Below are 20,265 nucleotides of genomic sequence, written 5' to 3' on the forward strand. Positions count from 1 at the left end.
GAGCAGGTGGGCCAAGACAGCCAGGGTCTCTGCCCTCCAGGGCTTCCCCTCTGGGGCAGAGAAGTAACAGGCACAATTAAAGGGCGTGTGTGCCCGGAGGACAGAACAGTGCCAGATCCTCATCCAGCTCGAAAACCTGCTTCCGGCTGCCTGGCCCCTCCCCGAAGGGGACCACCTGCTTCCCTCCAGAGAGATCCCGAGTAGGAGTTCCAGAGCAACCTTCCTCTCGTCCTCCTCGGCTGGCCCCTCTCTCTTCACTGCTTGAAGCCTTTCTGAGCCACAAGCCCACCCAGTACCTGCCCTGAAGTTAGACGCTCCAGAGGAGCCTGCAAAAAACTCCTGGATCTGGAGTTACGGCTCTAAGCTGTGTGGCCTTGGCCGAGTCACCTCGCCTCACCAAGCCTCAGCTTCCTCATCTGTTAAATGGGGACATAAGAGGACCCATCTCTTTAGATCTGACTCTGATGAAATGAGTCAGCATATACATCGTTTGCCACAGAGCCTGGCTCAAAGTAAATGCTCACCAAACTATGGCTCCTCCCTCCTGCTCTGCGGAGCAGACAGGAAAGAGGACAGAGAGAACAGGTGCCACAAAGAGCTGCACCAACACCAGAGGTCAGGGTACTGTCCTCCTGACGGCGGCCAGAGGCTCGAGAAGATCCCGGCTTCTTTCTCCAGGAAGCCACCAGCGGCTCTTAGGTCACCCCCCACCTCACTTCTAAACCTGCTGCCCATGTCCTGCCAGCGCAATGATTCCAGTACAATGAGCTCCCAGCTGTGGGAAGGGGACTTCCTCTGACTTGTCCCAATCTTGCCTCATCCCGACCCAAGAAGACATCAGGACCAGGGGGCTGAGCCAGTACCATTGAGCTCTTTCCCTGTCCCTTCTCAGCCCTCATTTTCTTCCACCCGACGTTCTGAGTTAACAGTAGCTGCTTCCCAGGCCCAGCTGCCACACAGCATGCAGCTCCCGGAGCAAAAATACCCATGTGGGGGTGGGGGGGCCTGGGAAACGGGGCGGCAGGAGGAAGAGAACACATTTCTTGAGCACCTACTGTGTTCCAGTTCTTGGGGTGTGGGTGTGCGTGTGTCTGTGAGCGCATGTGTGCGCGCGTGTGTGTGTGTAGGTGTCTCACCTCTAGGAGAGCAGGGGACCCAGTCCCCAGAGAAAGATCAGGCCTGGGTCCAAGGTCCAGGGGCAATTCCCAGGGAAAAGGGTCCTGAAGGGAAAATGGGCTCTGGAACCTGGAGAGAAAAAGGGGGAGCCTGAGCCCCAAAGAGGAAAATGGGGGCTCCGATACAGAGGGAATGAGGTCCATGACAGGGGAGTTATGGCTATCTTGGATCCCGAGAGGGGATACTTTAGACCAGGATGGGGAGGTGGGGAGAGGCCTGCAGAGCTAGAAATTCATTTAACTGAATATCTCAGAGATTTTATTTGCCAGAGAGTTAATGGGGGGGGGCAGGAGGGGGACAGAAATCTTAAATGGCAGCCAGCAGTTTCCAGTACAAGAGGTTTGGATGAGGGGGCATCTCCTACCTCTGGGGAAACCTCACCGGCTGAGGTCCAGGCTGAGGCCCTTGTGTTTCCTTTCTCTCCACGGCAGAGAGCCTCCTCAGGTCCTTGGAAGGCCCCCACCCCTGCCCAGTGAGGGGCCATGTGGGCACAGCGACTCCAGTCCCCACCCCAGCCCCACTTCTGTGGACTCCTTCAAAGCCTGGGGAGGGCGGCAGCTGAGTGCAGAGGTCATGGAGAAAGAATCCGGAGGGCAGAGAGCTGCTCCTCCCCCATTAGATGCTTGAAAGACAGAATCTGTGCCCATAAAGCCTCCCCCTTCTCTGAAGCCAGCAGACTCCACAGTGGGGGAGTTGGGGGGCACAGGGAGCGGGTGCAGCCACCAGAAGGCCTGGAAGAAGGACTGCAAAAGCAGCTACCAGGAATCTGGGCCTTGAGTCAGAGTTTTGCTGGAAGGCCCGCTAACAAGCTGTGTGACCCTGACCCAGAGCAGCTCACACATCTTTCTGGGCTCAGTTCTCACCTGTCAAGGCAATGGGCTGGATCCCCTGTCCCACCCCAATCAATCACCAAGACTGTCAACTCTACCCCTCAGTGTCTCTGTCTGCCTCTCCTTCACCACTACCACGGGCTTGGGCTGGACCACCATCTCCCACCTCCATTCCTGCCCCCTCACCCAAGTCCATCTCCACTCGGCAGCCAGAGAGAGTTTAAAAAAAGGCAATTCAGGTCCTGCCATCTCCCTGCTGGCACCCTTTCCAGGGCCAGGTGGACCCTCCACCCTTCCAGTTATAGATGTTTGCCTTTTCTTCCTTTGCAGGCTTAAGTGGGGTCTTTCGGTGTAGAAGAAAATTAAGCCTAAACTTTACTGATTTGAAACACATACACACACACACACACACACACACACACACACACACTCTGTGGCTTTCCATTTTCCACTGTTCTTGGGATGAAGTCCAAGTCTCTCACCTGGTCCACATAACCCCATAGGGCCCAGGCCCTGGTGACCTCTCAGCCTCACCTTGGGTCACTTTTGCTTTCTACTCCAGCTGCGCTGAACATGCTATAGGTCACCCACCTCAGGACCTTTGCACATGCCATTCTCTTAGCCTAGAATCCTTTTCTACCTTTTTACCTGGTTAATACTTAACCCACCCTTCAGATTTCTTCTCAAATGTTTCTTCCTGAGAGATGTCTTCCCTGCCACTGCTCTCCCCCCAGCCCCTGCCTGGGACGGGCTCCTCAGACATAAGGTCACACACTATCCTGCTCAAAATCAGAAATCTATGCAATTACCTAAGACCATTTCTGTGTGCTTACCATTCTATACCCTGTGCCTGGCACAGAGCAGTTGCTCAATAAATGGTAGTTACCACCACCACCAATCTTCTCATATTTACCTAGATTCCATGCCTCTAAGAATCTACGTGGGGGAGTGTGCAAAAGAGGCCGTGTGGGGGCCTGAGAAGAACACAGGCATCAGCAGCTGAGGGATCTGGGTTCTAATTCCAGCTCTGCTTCGATGAGATTTTTGGCTTTGGGTAAGTCACCGAACCTCTCTGAGCCTCAGTTTCCTCAGCCAATTAATCTGAAGATTAAATGAACACTTACGGCACATTGATTACAAATGTCTTTATTATGACTGGTAGAGGTCTCTTTCAAGACTCCCCACCTCCTTTTGCATCAATTTCCCCCACCAAGCAATGTTCTGATGGCTGAAGTGACAAAACAAAAGGCCCAGGACAGGGCTGGGCCCAGAGCATACGTGTAATAAGTCAGGATTTCCAAAGTGTGATCATTCGCCCACCAGCGTCAGAATCAGGAAGTTTGCTGGAAATGTAGGTTCCTGTACCCAACTCCAAACGTACTGAATCAGAATGTCTGTGACAAGGGCAATGAAATATGCATTTGTCACCGGAATTCCTGGTGATTCTCATGTACACTTGGGCTTGAGAAGCACTGTAGTCAATGCAGTCTTCCTGTTACCACTAACCTGCAATTCCTGGGGCCCTGATTAGAAGCCCATAGGTTATGTGGAATGGGGGTGAGAGCATCTGTCACCAGAAAGGCACAGGCCTATCATGAACTGTTCTGCTTCCTCATGGCTTAAAAACATGAGCACAGGCCTTGGAGTTAGACAAGGTGAGGAACAAATTCTGGACTCTCTACTTGCTTAGCTGTGTGACCCTGGACATGCCGCTCAACCTCTCTTTGTTGCCTTCTGCAGATGTAAAATGTAACAACCAACCTCTACCTGCCGGGGTTGTTGGAAATGATCTGAGGAAGTGCCTTATGCAAAGCTCATTTCAGGTGCTGGGGTGGGGGGAGATGGGGAGAGCTGCAAAACAAAACAGGAAATCCTTCACCGACTCCTCATGCCTCTTCTGCTGCCACAGGTGCACCGGAGGTGGAAACTGTGTGTCCTTCTCAGGACACAAGTCCTGGCCATCTAGAGAGGGCAGAGACTCTCCATGCAAGGCTGGTCAACCACCCACCACCCTTGCAGAAGGGGTGGGCAGCAGGGTTTGCGAGGACAGAAGCAGGGGTTGGATGGGAAATGGCTGGACAGTTGCCCAGGGCCCGCACTGAGTGGCCCAGGACCAGAAGAATCACTCTCCCAAGGCCAGGCCTCGCAGGGCAGTGGAGCCAAGCATGCCACGGTGGGTGACAACACAGACTCTGGAGACAGACTCTTCAGGTTTAAATTTTGGCTCTGCCACTACTGGCTCTGCCTGGCTGGTGAACTCCTAATCATCCTTCAAGACCCAACTCAAAATATCACCTCCCTGGGCCAAGTTAGTCATCCATTCCTCCAGCCTTTAAAGGCTGTTGCCTTTCACTTGTGGCCAGTCGACTTGTCTACCTCTCCCACAGGCCTAGGAGTTCCTTGAGGGCAGAGATACCCCCATACCTGGCACAGAAGATGCATTCGGCAAATATTGGTTCAGTCTGAATTCCAACTTTTTCAGCCTTCTGAGTTCCCTTCCTCGCCCCACTAAATGCCTCTATTCTAATCCCTGTTCCTCTCTCAGATACAAGCCCTTTGTTTTCCAGGGTTTCAACTTCCAGATCTCTTTCTCCTGAAGGGACATCAGCTCAAGCCAGAGCTGATGCTTTAGGGAGGATATACAGAAAGACCTCATATTAACTTCTTAACCTTTGCTGGCTGCAAAGGACTCCCATGGAAGGGGAAGCAGTCAGGGTCTGTGAGACTGCCTAGTCATAGGACTGTGGGGCACAGTCAATTACAGACAAAGCACTCTAGTGTAGTGGTTAAGAACTCGGGCTCTGGGCTTCCCTGGTGGTGCCGTGGTTGGGAATCCGCCTGCCAATGCAGGGGACGCGGGTTTGAGCCCTGGTCCGGGAAGATCCCACATGCCGCGGAGCAACTAAGCCCGTGCGCCACAACTCCTGAGCCTGTGCTCTAGAGCCCATGAGCCACAGCTACTGATCCCGCGTGCCACAACTACTGAAGCCCGTGCGCCTAGACCCCGTGCTGCACAATGAGAGAAGCCACCGCAATGAGAAGCCCGCGCACCGCAGCAAAGAGCAGCCCCCGCTCACCGCAACTAGAGAAAGCCCGCGAGCAGCAATGAAGACCCAACACAGCCAAAAATAAATAAAGTAAATAAATAAATTACCCAAAAAACCCCCCAAAAAACAAAAAACACCATGAGAAAGGAATTACTATCATCCCATTCCACAGGGGAGAAAACCGAGGCTCAGAAACAGTCCCTGGCCCAAGATCACCCAGCTAGGATTAAGCGGCAGAGCTGGGACTAGAACCCAGGTCTATCTGGCTCTGAAACCCACATCTTAACAGAAAGAGCGCCAAATTAGGAGTCCCGGAAGTCAGGGTCTAAGTCCTGCTTCTAACTCATGTGGCCTCAGGCAAAGCCTCTTTCCCTTTCTGAGCCTTTGCCTCCCCTCGAAGAGGTTCTTGTAGATGATATCTACATCTCACTTCCACTAGATCTTCTGAGACTCTGTGAACCCCCATGCCCTCCCCTCCCTCCTCCTTCCCTCCACCCGCGGAAGCCCAGCAGGATACCAAGTAACCACCCGCTCAGCGGCAGAGAAGTACTGCTTTCTCGTGGCCGCCTCCTGCCTCAGACCAGCCTGGGACACCCAGGAACCACCAAGCCACAGGGTTTCCTCGAGCCAGGCCGTGGGAGCAGCAGCCCGAGGGCAGAGGGGCTAGGCGTGCCTTTGAGGCCATCACTTCCTCCGCCTCACTTCTCAGCAGGGTGTGCGGAAGCGGGGGAGGCAGGCCCTGGCTCTGTGCCCTTCTGGCTCCATGTCCCTGGGTCCCCAGGGCCTGGGGTGGTGGGAAAGGGGTCACTTTGGGAGAATCCCAAGCTCCCCCTGGAAGGCTGAGTTCAAAGGGAGGTTTTAAGACAGGTCTATCTGGCTCCAAAGGCAAATTTTGCCCACCACGCTCTGCTGCCAGGAACATCCTGCAGCACCTGGGATGCCCCCACTACTGCTCTCCCGTCCTCTGAAGTAGCTGCTAAAATCCCACATCCTAGAGTAACACAAGCCTCCTTGCCCTCAGGAGAGGAGAAAGTACTGAGGCCCACTCTCACCAGACACTGGCCTCCCTGCCTCACTCCTGTCCCCTACAGGCCATTCCCCCACACAGCAGCCAGGGTCTTTCTAAAACATAAACCAAACGAGTCATCCCCTACTTGGAGCCCTGCAGTGGCTTCCCGGCACTCTAAAAATGAAATGCCAGCTTCCCCCCACACTTGACAAGGCCCTGAAGGACCTGGCCCCTCCATGCCCACCTCTTCCTACCCACTTCCCCCTTGCTTCCTCTGCCCAGTCACATCGGCCTTCCTGCCACTCATAACGTGCCAAATCCCTCGTCCCTGCCTCAGGCTCTTTGCACCTGCTGTTCCTTCTGTTTGGAACTCTCCTCTCCCGCATCTTTGCCTGGCTGCCCCCTCCTCATCCTTCCCCGGCCATCTAGAGTATCCCACCCCCCCACCTCACAGCCACATCATTGTTTTCTTTTCTTTCCTTTTTCTGAAGTGATCTTTCTGGTTGGTTGGTTGGTCTGTTTAGTCTCTGGCTCCCTCCGCTAGAATGTAGCTCCTTCAAGGGCAGGGATTTTGCTGCCCCATCCACCTCTGTCCCCACAATGATGCACGACCTCATTTCATCCTTATAACCCTGCAGATGAGGATACAGGAGCTCAGAGAGGTGGAGAGACTTGCCCAAGGTCACAAAGCCCAGAAGTGGCAGGATACAGACCCAGGTTTTCTCCATCGCCTTTGCAAAGCCTCCATGGGCGGGGCTCCCATGGCCAGAGGCCTGCTCTGGGGGGCTCTCACCCAGGGAGGACTGATTCACAGTGAGGTGCGTAGGGAGGGTACCAAGATGAAGAGCCTACCCACTTTCCCAAATGGTCCTTTCTCAGAGATACAGGACACCTGGGGTTCACAGGTGGCACAAGCGCAACCCTGGAGGTGGAAAAGCACAGAGCAATTGGAGGCAAATGGCTCCCAAATGAGGGGAGCCCACCAGAAACTGGGGAGCTGCGGAAACCTCAATCCACACAGTGTTTTGCAGAAGGGGAAACTGAGGACCAGGGAGGGGAAGGGACTTGCCTAAGGTCACACAGCCAATCAGTGGTAGAGCCTCATGGCCTGGGGTCTCCAGGGCCAGGACCCCCTCCCTGCCCTGAGAAATGACAGACGCCTAGATAAAGCTCAGGCAGGGTCTAGGCAGAGCCCCTGCCTGGAGCTGCCAGGCCCTGACAGCATAGGCAGGGCCGACAGTGTGGATCTGAAGCATTAAGACAAAGAAAGGACTCAAATTCCATCCTTCTTCTAAAAACATTCATGAAGAAAGTACTCTAGGTTAGGCCATGGGGCCCTGGGCAAAGAGGTGAACAGTATCCTCCTTGGAGAATTGTGTGGCAGTTTCTAGGAAACTTAAATACGCATTGACCCTACGGCCCGGCAGTTCCACTCCTAAGACCCACCCAAGAGACACGCACGGGAATGTCACAGCTGCCCAAACTGGAATCAATTCAAATCTCATCCACGGACATTCACATGCACATCTACCCAGTGGGATGCAATAGAGCCTAAAAAGGCACAGATACTGGCAACAGCATGGAAGAACTACAAACGGTCAGTATTGACTGAAGCTGAAGGAAACCAGACCCAAGGGTACATACATATGAATTCATGCAGATGAAGTTCAAAATCAGGCAAAACAGAGTAATAGAAAGTAGGTCAGCAGCCCCCTGTAGCAGGGGGATTGACAGAAGGGGGCACATGGGAACTTTCTGGGGCAGTGGAAAGGTTCTATATTTTGATCTAGGGGGTGATTATGTAGGTGTGTACGTTTGTAAAAATTGAGCTGTACAAGATGTGTGCATCTTATGCAAATTATACCACAATTTTAAAAAAACGTACAACCTTGTCCTCAAGAAGCACCCAGACAAGCAGCACCAGGACTGGCGTGTGGTTCTCATGAGGCTGATACAGGCTGAGTCCCCTGTATGTGCCAGGACTGAGCTGGGTTCTTCTGAAACAGCACCTGATAAAACTGTTCCAACTACTGTACAAAATAGGCCCCAGCATCTCCATATTAGCGACGAGGAAAACACAGCTCAGAGAGGTGTCATGCTGTCCAAAGTGACAAAGCAAAAAGCGTGGGAGCCAGGCTTGAACCTGGGCCCACTGGTCTGTAGGTCCACTTCTGCTGACCGGCAGCTGCCTCGTCCCATGCCTCCTCCTCTCCAGGGCTGGAGGGAACAGTCCTGTGTGTACTGGACTCGGAGCTTCTGTGAAATAGCTGCTTTGGAAATGCATGCTTCCTCCCCGCTCTGCCTCCTCCACCTTTCCTTGCTGCTCTCACTGCCACAAGTCTCGGAGGTCAGCCCTGGACCTCAATCCAAAAAAAGGAGCCTCGGGGGGGGGGGGGGGGGGGTGTGTGTGTGTGTGTGTGTGTGTGTGTGTGTGTGTGTGTGTGTGTGTGTGTGTGTGTGTGTGTGTGTGTGTGTGTGTGTGTGTGTGTGGTGTTAACCAAGGGGCTTTTCCAGCCCTCAGGGGTGTGTGTGTGTGTGTGCGTGTGTGTGTGTGGTGTTAACCAAGGGGCTTTTCCAGCCCTCAGGGGTGTGTGTGTGTGTGTATGTGTGTGTGTGGTGTTAACCAAGGGGCTTTTCCAGCCCTCAGGGGTGTGTGTGTGTGTGTGCGTGTGTGTGTGTGTGTGTGTGTGGTGTTAACCAAGGGGCTTTTCCAGCCCTCAGGGTGTGTGTGTGTGTGTGTGTGTGTGTGTGTGTGTGTGTGTGTGTGTGTGGTGTTAACCAAGGGGCTTTTCCAGCCCTTGGGTTCCCCCAGTCCAGCCAGTGGCCCCAGAGTACTAGGAGGGCTTGAGGGTAGAGTCCCCACCCTTGGCTCCAGTCCCCAAGTGACGCAACCCTGCGTCTGGATTCAGAGAATCATAAAATGTTTATCTGGAATAACGGCCACCACCACCATCACTCAGTTCTTACCCTGTGCCAAAAGCTATGCGCATTAATGCGTCATCTCGTTAACCCTCACCAATGACCCTCCAAAACAGGTATGTTAGGATCTCATTTTACAGATGGAGAAACCAAAGCTCAGAGGGATTAACTGACTTGCCCACAATCTCACAGTGAGGAAACGGCAGAACTGGGATTCAAACCTCGTCTGGCCAACTTCACGCCTGTGCTCTGAACCAGAGTATTATGCTTGTGGTCCTACATGTCACAGCTGAAAAGGCCCCTTGAATCGGTCTATCCCAGCCATGTCATTTTACAGATGGGAAAACTAAGGCTCAGGAAGGGAGAGTGTCTTGCTCAGGGCCACACGTAAAGTTAGAGGCAGAGCTGGGCTGGAAGCTACATGTATCTCCACCCTTGGCTTTGCCTTCAGTGACCACAGCGGCCTGGAGCAGGCCACGTGCACCTGGAGGGGCAGCGTGTGGGAGGGGAGGCTCTGGTTCCAGGCAGAGGTAAATATTGACATGACAGTGTTTACACTTGTAACCCTACTCCTCCTGGCTGCCACCCACCCCGCTGCTGCCTACAGCCAAGGAGGCAAAGGAGCTTGTGGGGAGGAGCCCAGGGAAGGCGAGGCTTGTGTGTCAGGCTCACACTCACGGGGGCATGTGGTCAGGAAGCTTGGGACATCTCCAGTCAGGGGCCACTGGAGACGTGGGCCGGGGCCCCTGGGGCAATGCCGGGAGCTGGGGAGATGGGGGTCTGGGCTGGGAAGCACAGGCCTGGGTTTATGTCCTAGCTCTGCCACTGACTGGCAGTGGGACTCAAGGACAGTTGGTGAGTGGGGAGGAAAGGACTTCATTAACTGTCAAGTGCTGTGCAAAGGTGAAAGATAATCAGTATTTCAGCCTGGCCAGTGTCCAGCCCCAATCAGCTCCCAATGCCCCTGGCCACTGCCCAGGAGTCCCATCCCTGTCCTCAGGGGGCTTTCCCAGGAAGGAAGTTTCTGCTAAATTGAGTGGTAGTTTGGGACTAACGCCAGAATCTTGAGGAATCAGGAGGCCGCTGCCCAGTTCCAGCTCCTAATTCCCTAAGTGGCCGTTGGGCACCAGCTTTCACAGCTCTGTAATGGGGATAAACCTACTTCCTGTGGTTGGTGTGACAGTCAAAAGGGTTACATTTAAGTGCCAGGCACATGGTAGAGGCTCATTGTATCCCTCAGTCTTTCCTCCTGTAAAATGGGGACGTTGAATTAGCCGGTTACAAATCCCCTTTTAACACAAGCATTCGAGGTTTTAAGAAGATCTAGCAGCCAGGCCCACCTCCCTATCTCTGCGCCCTGACATTGGGTCCTCCCTCAGCTAATTTCCTAAATGTTCTCCAGAAACTTGTTCTTCTGTTTCCATCTCCCCGTCAGTAAACCGCCCCCCACCCCGCCCACCTCGCCAGGAGCCCTGTGGGGAGGAGGGAGCCATTCTGAGGCTTGTAAGCGAGCTGAGACAGGCCAGTGGATATCCCAGGCACCCCATCCTCAGGGCCGCTGGGGAAAGGGCAGAACCCTCAGGGCCTAGACCCCCAGCACCTCTCACTGGCAGTGGGGTTCAGTCAGCGTTGCTTGCTCATTAAACTTTGCCCCCCAGACTATAGCTCTTTAAGGACAGGAGAGTATCTCCTTGTTGTCATGTCTCCAAAGCTTGGCTCCTAGGAAGCATTCCATTACACTAACTTTTGCCATATGAAGCAGCTCAGATGCCGCCTCCTCTGGCAAGACTTCCCTGATACACCTCCATGGCCAGGGTGACTCTGGAGCTGCATCCCCGTTTTCTACCTTGTTTCAGAGCCATTCAGAAGCTTCGCCTTTCTCTCTTTTAGGTCAAAGTTCTTGGAGGCCAGGAGCCCCACTAGTTATCTGCATGAAAGCATGAGAAGAGGAAGGTCAATGTCCACAGGGCTGGGGGCTCTGTGGGACCTCTGTGGCCACAGCTCCCTCCTCTCCTCACTGCCCATTCTGGGCAGCATGATGGGGATGTGGTGTGGGGTGGATGGGGCAGTGACTGGTGTCTAGACTACTGTCATCTCTCCTAGGGCCACTCTGGCAGCCTCCTAACTGGTCTCCCAGCCTCCAGCCTCACCCCTCCTACCCATTGTCCAGAAAGCAGCCTGTACGATCATCTCAAAATGCAGACCTGACCACATCACTCCTCTCACTGCCCTTAGGATCGAGCCCCGAATTCTTAACCTGGCCCTCCCTGCGTGCGCCTGCCCGGGGCCACCTCCCAGACTGCAAATGAATTAACTGCCGAGTGCACCATGTTTTGTCCCATCTCCCACTTACTGCTCCCTCTGCCTAGAATGTTCCTTCTTTAGGCTACAACCTTAATGTCACATCCTCAGGGAGCCTTTTCTGATCCCCAGGCCAGGTTGCCCTATCTGCTCCTCAGCACCCTGCGAGTCTCCTTGGTAACAGAAATCACACTTGTAATTTCCTGCTCCATATCTGCCTGCCCGCCAGACTGTGGAAGACAGACCTACCCGTCTCGTTCACACCACCCACAGCCCCAGCTCCTGGCATTATGCCACGCATACTTGTTTGGTGAATGAATGAATGAATGAATGCAGCACTTTGACGGGGGCGAGGTGCTTACCTAGTCAACCAAAAAGAAAAAATTGAGGGGAACGAAAAGTCGTAAGCATTTGCTGATGGTTCCTCCCTCACTGTCATCAAAGTGTGGACTTTAGCCAAACTGCTTATGTCTTGGCTGATGCCTGAAACTTTCTGCTGAACCCACCCTGTAGCCCTCTTACTTCTCAAATCCAGCTCCTCTCCTGGTCTCTCCAATTCTGTGTGAGAAACAATGTATTTATTCTTTAACAAAAGTTGACAACATGCCTATTTACCAAAATGTTAGCAATAATCCAGTTATCAGCACAGGCTCTGGCCACACGGGGAAAGGTACTTCTGTGTTCCGGGAACCCCCTACAGACTGGTTCAGGGGGGACGTGGCTGTCCTCCCACCTTTAATTAATAATACTTTTTCCCTCAAGTGCTTAATAGGTAATGAAGCATTTCTACATTGTATCTTATAGAAGGAGCAGATCTGCCCCACTTGGTAGGAAAGGAGGTGTAGAAAGAGGGAATAACTGATCCAAAGTCATGCAGCAAGTTGGTGGTATATCCAGTATTCAAACCTAGGAGCTGGACCTGTCCTCAACTCAGCCACTTACAGTAAAGATGATTCCCAACCCTTAGCTGTGGCTTTGAGCTCAGCCCCTAGTTTGGAATGTAAAGAAACATTCTCAAGGCGCCACAAGAGTGGACTGGCAATGCCGGGTTGGGCCTCCTTCCCCCAACCTGTCCGTCTGGTAACCCTCCAAACATCTGGGAGGTCTGTGCCCGCTCTGGTACTATCTTGCTGTGTGACCCTGGGCAATCTCCTTCACCCCTCTGTGCCTGCTGCTGGGCAGTATGGGGACAGCCAGAGACAGGTGACACAAAAAGTCTCCTGAGAACCCTCATGTCAAGCCTGCACTGGGGGGGTCTACTTGAGGTCTTTGAGAACAGCGCTGATTCCCTGCCAAGGGGTTAGAGACCTGGGTGGGGAGCTTGGAACCATCAGGGAGATTGAGCCAGGACAACAGGAAACAGCCCACACACTCTCCAAAGGAGCCCCACTAGGAACCCAGGGGCCAGGGGAAACTTGGCAACGATGGAGGGAACACTGAATTGTTTAAAACCCATGGAGCAGGAGATCCAAGGAATAAACACTCTAGCGGCCCTGAATCACCCCCACCTCAGGAATGAGCACAGGGACTAGTGCTTAGGGGAAACCAAAATGATGGGGGTCAAGGAGGCCTGACATCAGCCTCCTCTGCACCCACATGCAGTGGACCAACAATCCACAGTGGAGCTCCGGCTCCTCGGTCTGCCTAAGCCTCCAGCCATCCAGCCCCATCAACATCCCATGCCCACTCTCTCTCCTCTCTCCTGCCTCTCTGATGCCCAGGTGTCAGGCAAGCCCCATTCAGGCCTCTCCCGTACTCCCACACCTCTGGTCCTCTGCTCACACAGGTTCCCCTACCTGGGATGTTCTTTCCAACTCAGATGCCACCTACTCGGTGAAGCTTTCTCTCACCTCTCCATACAGAAGGGAGCCCTCGCCTGGCAGGATCTCTCTACCTCTCCTAAAGATATGCCACCTAGCCTGAGGATTGCGTGGACATTTATGAACTGGTGGAAGCTCTCCTGACACAGTGTTTATGACTGTTTTTCCCTCCCTAGACAGGGCTTGGCATATAGTAAGTGTTCAATAAATCTTTGTTAAAAGATGAGCCAATGACCCATTCTCTAAGTATCACTCTTCCCTTCTTCTCCCCACAACATGATAAATTTTAATCCTTCTTCCAGACTTAGCAAATAGGTTAGATGTCAGGCAGAACTTCCCACCTTGAGCTTAAGGTTGTACAAGAAAGGAAAGTTAGCTGTATTCGAGCAAAGCACTCTCACTGGGTTATCTCACTGAATCTGTACACCATCCCTGTGAGATAAGACCCATCATCTCGTTTCACAGACGAGGAAACTGATACTGGGAGGTGATGATGTAATTTGTCCCTCTGGGGAAGTAGAGGAACCAGAATTCAAACCCAAATCTGTTTGATGCCAAAGCCAGGGGTCTCCCTGACAGGCTGGGAGGCTTCTTAGGTTGTAAGGCTCTGAAAAGTGTCACCAATGCAAGGTGACCTCTCTTTCTTTACTGATTTTTAAGGAGAAAACAGTTCTCTTTCTGAGTAACTTAGGTCAGGGTGGGCTTGGAGGCAAAGTGGATGATATGACCTCAAAGACACCCTTTTTATTTCCCGTATACTGAGACCTTAAATCAAGTGCCGGTCCGCGGGGAGTGAGTGCCCTACCACTGAAAGTGTTCAAGCAGAGCAATCCAGGGGCAGGTTCCTGATCCACGAGGTGGGCTGGATCCAAGATGGTCTCTAAGCACCTTTGGGCGTGGAGTCAAGCCATACCTGCATTACTACTGACTCCGGAGAGGCAGGTGGTGCAGGGGAGGCGGACACTCGTGCAGCGAGAAAAGAGGGGACTGGCTTGGAGGGAAGAGGAAAGGGATGTTGTAAGGGCACTCCAGCCCTGGGCAGAGCAGGGGCTGGACCTGGGGAGCCCCTGGGGGGACTCGTCAGTCTACAGGGGATCCCATCCTGCCCCCACCCGGGCCCCCACAGGCTTGGCAGCATTGCCACAGAGAAGTGGAGGTGGCTGCATCCCCGGGACTGGCAGCCACCATCACTGGCACGTGCCCTCCTCAGGCCCTACGTGGTGACTTGTATCCACTCCACAGGGTACAGAACTGGACTAGAGAGAGAATCAGAGGGGCCTGTCCTTGGGGGAAAGAAGCCACAGAGAAGTAGGTGGCCTTGGCCCCCAAGATGGAGAGGTGATCACTGGGCCCCAGAGAGATATTGAAAGGTCTTAGCTTTCCTTCCAGAGACAACCCTCCTCTCTAACACAACCTCAACAGCTCCGGCCCAGCCAAATGGGTTTCTCTCCTGAGGCTTCAGAAACCCCCCTGAAATCCCCATGCCCAGCTCCCTTCTCCCCGGTGCCACTGCCCATCCAAATCAGTGCTTGGTCTCAGCAAGCCCCTCCTCTGAAGACCCATTACTGGGAGATGCTGGGGAGACCAGATCGCTGGGCCTAGGGTCCCCAAGTGGCCCCTGGACTCTGACAGCCGTCAACCTGGCTGCCCAGCCTCCACTCTCAACCCCCTAGGGGAATACTGGATCCACAGTCCCAGGGCGCCCGACCTAGCCTTACGAATGCGCTCGGCGCTGCCACCCACGATGCCCCAAGCCGAGACCTGGAACCACCTCAGAGGCCCGGGACACTCAGGTCCTACCGAATCCAGCCTCTTCAGATTGCCCCCGACCCCCTTACGGAACCAGCCGAGGGTCTCCAAGCCCAGCCGGGTCCAGGGATTTCCGGACGCCCCAACCCAGAACCGCACCAACGGACCCCGAACCGAATCGGCCACCCCAAGCCCTCCAAACCCGGCCGGGTCCAGCCGCCCAGAACCAAGCTCGGCGCGGCCGCCCCCGACGGGACAGAGCGCGGCGCCGCCAGGCGAGCCAAGCCCTGCCCGCGCGCCCCTCGACTCCACGCCCTCCCAGGGCTGCTGCCTGAGCCCAGCCCCCGCGAGCTGGGCGGGCCCCGAGTCCCACTCCGGCGCCGCCGCGGGGGACCGTCGAGGCGGGCCGGGCGCAACACTCACCATAGCTCGCGCGCTTCGCTCCGGCCCCGCGCTGCCCCCCGGGCCCCACTCCCGGTTCCCGGCCGCGCTCCTCGGACGCCGCGGCTGCTTGCCGCGGCGGCGCGCTGCGGCCCCGAGGCTGAGCGCGGCACCGGCGCGGAGTCCCAGGAGGCGGGCCCGCCGAGGGGCCAATGGCGGGGCGGGGGGCCCGGGCAGCGCAGCCAATCACGCCCGGGGACCGCCTCCCCCGCCTGCGCCCGCGCCTTAACCCTCTGCGCGCTGGGACTGGGGCCGGGGCCGGGATTGGGTCGGCGTGCGGACCCCCGAGGGCAGAAACGGGCTGGGTCTCCGGCTTCAGGGTGCGGGGTCCAGACCTCGCCGAGACCGGCTCGGGGCTGGCGGAGCCCGGGGAGCGGCTCAGCTGTGTCAGGTGCGCGGCGCCGGGAGCCTCGGCGACCTTTGTCTCCTGCCTGGCGCCAGCAAGGAGTGTGAGCCAGCGCGCTGCAGCTGCGTGTGTGTGTTTATGTGGGCTGTGTGTGTGTGTGTGTGTGTGTGTGTATGTGAGTAAGAGGGGAGGAGGAGACAGAAAAAGCGGAGCGGGGGATGGATCCCGCGTGCCTGTGTGTTTATGTGTGACGGAAAGGCAGAGACTGACTATTTTGGGAGTTTGTTACTGCCTGCTTCCGTGTGTGTGTGTGTGTGTGTGTGTGTGTGTGTGTGTGTGTGTGTGTGTGTGTGTGTGTGTGTGTGTGTGTGTGTGTGTGTGTGTGTGTGTGTGTGTGTGTGTGTGTGTAAGAGTGAGAGAGGGTTGAGAGGAGAAGGTAGAAGGGAAGCAGAGAGAAGGATGGATGTTTCTCCATGCCTCTACGTTTGTATGTCAGAGGAGAAACTGTCTCTACATGTGGTTGTGTAACTGCCTGAGTGAAAGAGGTGTGTGTCTGTGTATTTGTATGAATGTGTGATCTGTACTTTTGGGGCCTCTTTTGCATGCACGTTGGTGTGGTAGAAAGAGACTTTGTGTCCCTGCTGTAAACAAGTAGAGCCCAAACCCCTCTGGTTTTGTGGTGTAGCATGTGCACATGAGAGGGGCAAGGCTGTTATTTGGTACAACTGTGTGTGTAGCCCAGTTTGTAAAAAAAAAGAGAGAGAGAAAGATTGTGGGTGAGGTGAAAGTGTGTGTTTTGTTTATGTGACTTTGTGATTATCTCTGTGTTGTGTTGAGAAAGAGAAACTAATATGCAGGAACCATGATAAGTGGATGTTTAGGAGAGACAAAGACATTCCAGAGGAGATGGTGTTTGGGCTTTGAAGGATGTATAGGAGTTCATGAGGCCAGAAGGAAAGACCTGGGGAATCTTGCCTACCAGTCGCAGGTGACAGAGGTGGATTCTGGAAGACAGGGCATCTACTGCCAGGAGGGGGAGTAAGAGCAGCTGGCAGCCACCCCTGGTCAGGAGCTGGCCCACAGTGACTGAGCATGCAGAGGAGGGGTCTGGGCACACAGTGCAAGGTTACAAAGGGACCATCTGCTCCTGGGCAGTGTGTGTGGCTACCTGGAGGGCAGGGAGGGAGCTGTGGAAATAACTCTCCCTGTTTCCATTCAACAGCCCTCTGTATTCTCCAGTGCGGAGGGAAGGAGACAGGGAGGAGGCCACTTGTCAGCATTCACAAAGTTTGTTGAGTGCCACAGACTAGAAAGGAGGGGTGGGCCCTGCCCAAAAGGTGACCAGAACTTCTCTGGACCTGGATGCCCAGACCCTCTTTCCATCCTGGAGGACTGGTAACTTATACCATCAGCTGCCCAGGCCTGGGCTGGTTTCAGATTCCTGACCATTCCTGGTTTCAGATTCGTGACCATTCCTGATGCCTGGAGGGACATTCTGAAATCCAGGGAGACATGAAAATGGAACCAGTTATCCTGGCTTTCCACTTGCCAGCAGTGTGATTCTGGGGGATTCCCTTCTCCTCTCTGAGCTTCAGTTTTCTCCTCTGTAAAATAGGATTTGTAATTCCTGCATACCCCCCAGTACTGTTGGGAAGATTTAATGAGTTAATGTACACATGGGCCCTCTGTAAGCTATGAACCACTGGAAAATGTTAAGCGTTGCTCCATTTATATGAAGTTCAAAGCACTTCGATGCTGTCAGAAGTCTGGCCAGTGTTGCCTTTGGGGAGGGAATGACTGGAAAGGGGGCAACAGGGGGACTTCCGGCTGCTGGTAAGGTGGTTTGGAGATGGAAGGACTGGGGACAGGGCTGTGCTGAGTTTGTGAAGACGCCTTAGGATCTGTGCATTTTTTTCTGTATATGTTATACTACAACAACATGTTCCAAAAAAAAGAAAAGAAAGGTCAGGCATCCTGACCACATTTTATTCACTCACACGATGGGCATTCTGGAATGCTCTATCAACGAGGCAGGAACTGGTCTGAGTATTGGGGATACAACAGTGAACATGGTGTGATCCTGACTCTATGAAGAAAAGAGGAGAAAGGGCGTGGCTTTCTCACCTCTGAAGGGGGCACATTGGCAGGGGAGGGGCTTGCCCAGAGCCACTCCCTGGCTGGCAGCAGAACCAGGACTAGAATGAAGGACTCCTAGTGCTATGGCTGAGTCTCTTCCATTCCACCAGGCTGCCTAGGAGAGACAGGCCCTGGTCTTATGCTGCTCAGGGGAGAACAGTGAGAAGGTTTGCTGCTAACTCTGACCCTAACCCCCAGCTCCCTGAGGATCCTCAGAACTCACCTCCACCAAACAGCCTTCTAGGAACAATTCTATTCTATAGATGTTATGATTCCCACCCCAGCCCCATGTTACAGGTGAGGAAAATTAATGTTCAGAGAGGGAAAGTGACTTCCCCAAGGTGGCACAGCCAGTCTAAGAGGATTTGGTCCTTTGCTGGCATCATGCTGCTTCTGTTGACATTTGTGGGCTTGCTGGGCTCTCTGACAGAAACCTGGGTGGTTGTGTGGCAGGAAACATGTTTCCCTTGTCAGGCTCCTATAGACTGGATGGTGAGGGTGCTTCCTGCAAATACTCAGGTTTCTGGGCACAGCAGTCAGAGCATCAGGGCTCAAACTGGCAGAAGAACTCCCTTAAACTGAAAAGTACAGGGGTAGAGCTAGCTTTAGTCATGGCTGCATTGAGGAGCTCAGATGATGTCAGGATTGGTGGTGTCATTCTCTTGGTCTCTCAAGACTGTTTCCCTCTCTGCTGGCCTCGTTCTCTGGCAGGCTCTCTCCTCATGATCACAGGGTGGCTGCCAGCAGCACCAGCCAGGCATCCTAGTCTCTCAGCAGCTGCAACAGAAACAGGGACTCTTTCCTCAACAGTTCCAACAACATTCCTCAAACCAAGTCTCATTGGCTCTTATTGAGACATGTATCCATTCCTTGGCCAATCACTGTGGCCAAGGGTTCTGACTGTCCAGGCCATGGAGAGTGAGGGCCTCAGAGGCACCTGGCATTTGAGTCTAGGTGTGATTTCTAGCCATCCCAGCCTCAGGACTCACCAAGGTCCAAGAAGAATCCTCCCGAATTTGTGGAGAGGCTTACATTTCATAGGCTTTCAATAAATGGCAACAGTTATTATTGGTATTCTTCTTCCTCTGCTTTGCCTCTGTCATCATCTTGTACAGAATAGACATTCGGTAATGTCTAGCATACAGTAGGTACCCAAAGAATCCTTAGTGGTTGACTGAGTTTTTGGGGGAGTGGGGGGTTGCTGATGCCATGTACCAAGTCAGATAGAGTCTGGAAAAATTGGACAGCCCACAGGCCTGCAGACAGGATGAGACTCATTATGAGAATTATTTAATTTTTTATTTTGTTTTGTCTTCCATAACTGAACTGAAGCTATAGTCTAGAGCTCCTGGGGGCATCACCGGACTCTCCAGGAACAGACTCCCCCATCACACACATCCACCCACCAGCCTAGGAGGATATAGTCAGGAAAGCATCAGAAAGAGCCCGTTAGGAGGCTGGTCCGGGAGGAGCAGGCAGAGCTTGTCAGACCCAATCAGACTATTTCTTGACTGATACAACCCTGCAGAGAGTTTGCCTGGGGTGGGGCTGGGGACCGACATGTCCCAGCCTGACCCCTTTCTCCTTGGGCCACCAGCTACTCTGATTCAATTGGGCAGTTTGAGTTTCCATGAGGGATTGGAGGTCCATTAGGTCTTGACTAACAATAGCTGCTATTTATCAAGTGTGTGCTGGGTCACATAGTTGGCACTTTGCATGATTTAAATACAGGACCAGTGGAATATATTTTGGATACTCACATTATTCCTGCTTTTGCTTTACTCTTTCTGCTGTTTTCCCCCTTTTCCCTGATTTCAAGTGAAATTAATATGTGCTCACTGTAAAATAATGTAAACAATATGGAAATGAATACAATAGGGAAAAAGTCCCCCATAATCCTGCTCCTCAAATATCAACCACTGTTAACTCCTTGATGAGATTCTGCATTTAGCTGTATTAACAGATGTATGTCTGTTTTGTGAGAGGAAGAACATTACATTATTCACCTGTTCATAGCCTCCTTTCCTCCCTGCCTTTGAGGAAGAAAACTCTGTAGTTCAGGTAGCTTCAGCCTGGTTTTATTCTGTGGATCTGAGTAAAAGGAGGAGGGAAGGGAAGGAAACAAGCTAAGAGAGAAAGGGCAGAGGTTGCTGGGTGGGAAAAGATGGGAGAGGCTGGAGCAGGGGGCAAGGAGGTAAGAATAGTGCAGCCTGAGCTTTGAGAGAGCATTTGAGGGACTCAGGATACAGATTTGGAGGCTGTCTGCAGAGGGTGGGAGGGAAGACGAGAAAAAGAAACAGAAAGAGGAAAAGGAATGTTAAGTTTTTTTGAGATTATGAATAAAATCACCTTTAACATTTTCAAAAGAATTGAATAAATATTTAAATTGCCTTTTGGACTTCCCTGGTGGCGCAGTGGTTAAGAATTCGCCTGCCAATGCAGGGGACACAGGTTCGAGCCCTGGGCTGGGAAGACCCCACATGCCACGGAG

At 53.4% G+C, this 20,265-nt stretch overlaps 1 protein-coding gene across 1 annotated transcript in view; it reads right to left on the reverse strand.

The window, feature by feature from the left end:
* The window catches only part of ECE1 (endothelin converting enzyme 1), a 117,732-nt gene extending 102,309 nt beyond the window's left edge, over positions 1–15,423 (reverse strand). The window contains exon 1 of the mRNA XM_057543997.1: positions 15,275–15,423. Coding sequence (XP_057399980.1) covers positions 15,275–15,277 — 3 coding nt within the window. The 5' untranslated portion in view covers positions 15,278–15,423. The remainder of the gene's footprint in view (positions 1–15,274) is intronic.
* Positions 15,424–20,265: the final 4,842 nt, after the last annotated feature.

Source organism: Balaenoptera acutorostrata, chromosome 1 (assembly GCF_949987535.1).
Source record: "Balaenoptera acutorostrata chromosome 1, mBalAcu1.1, whole genome shotgun sequence".
Lineage (NCBI taxonomy): Eukaryota > Metazoa > Chordata > Mammalia > Artiodactyla > Balaenopteridae > Balaenoptera > Balaenoptera acutorostrata.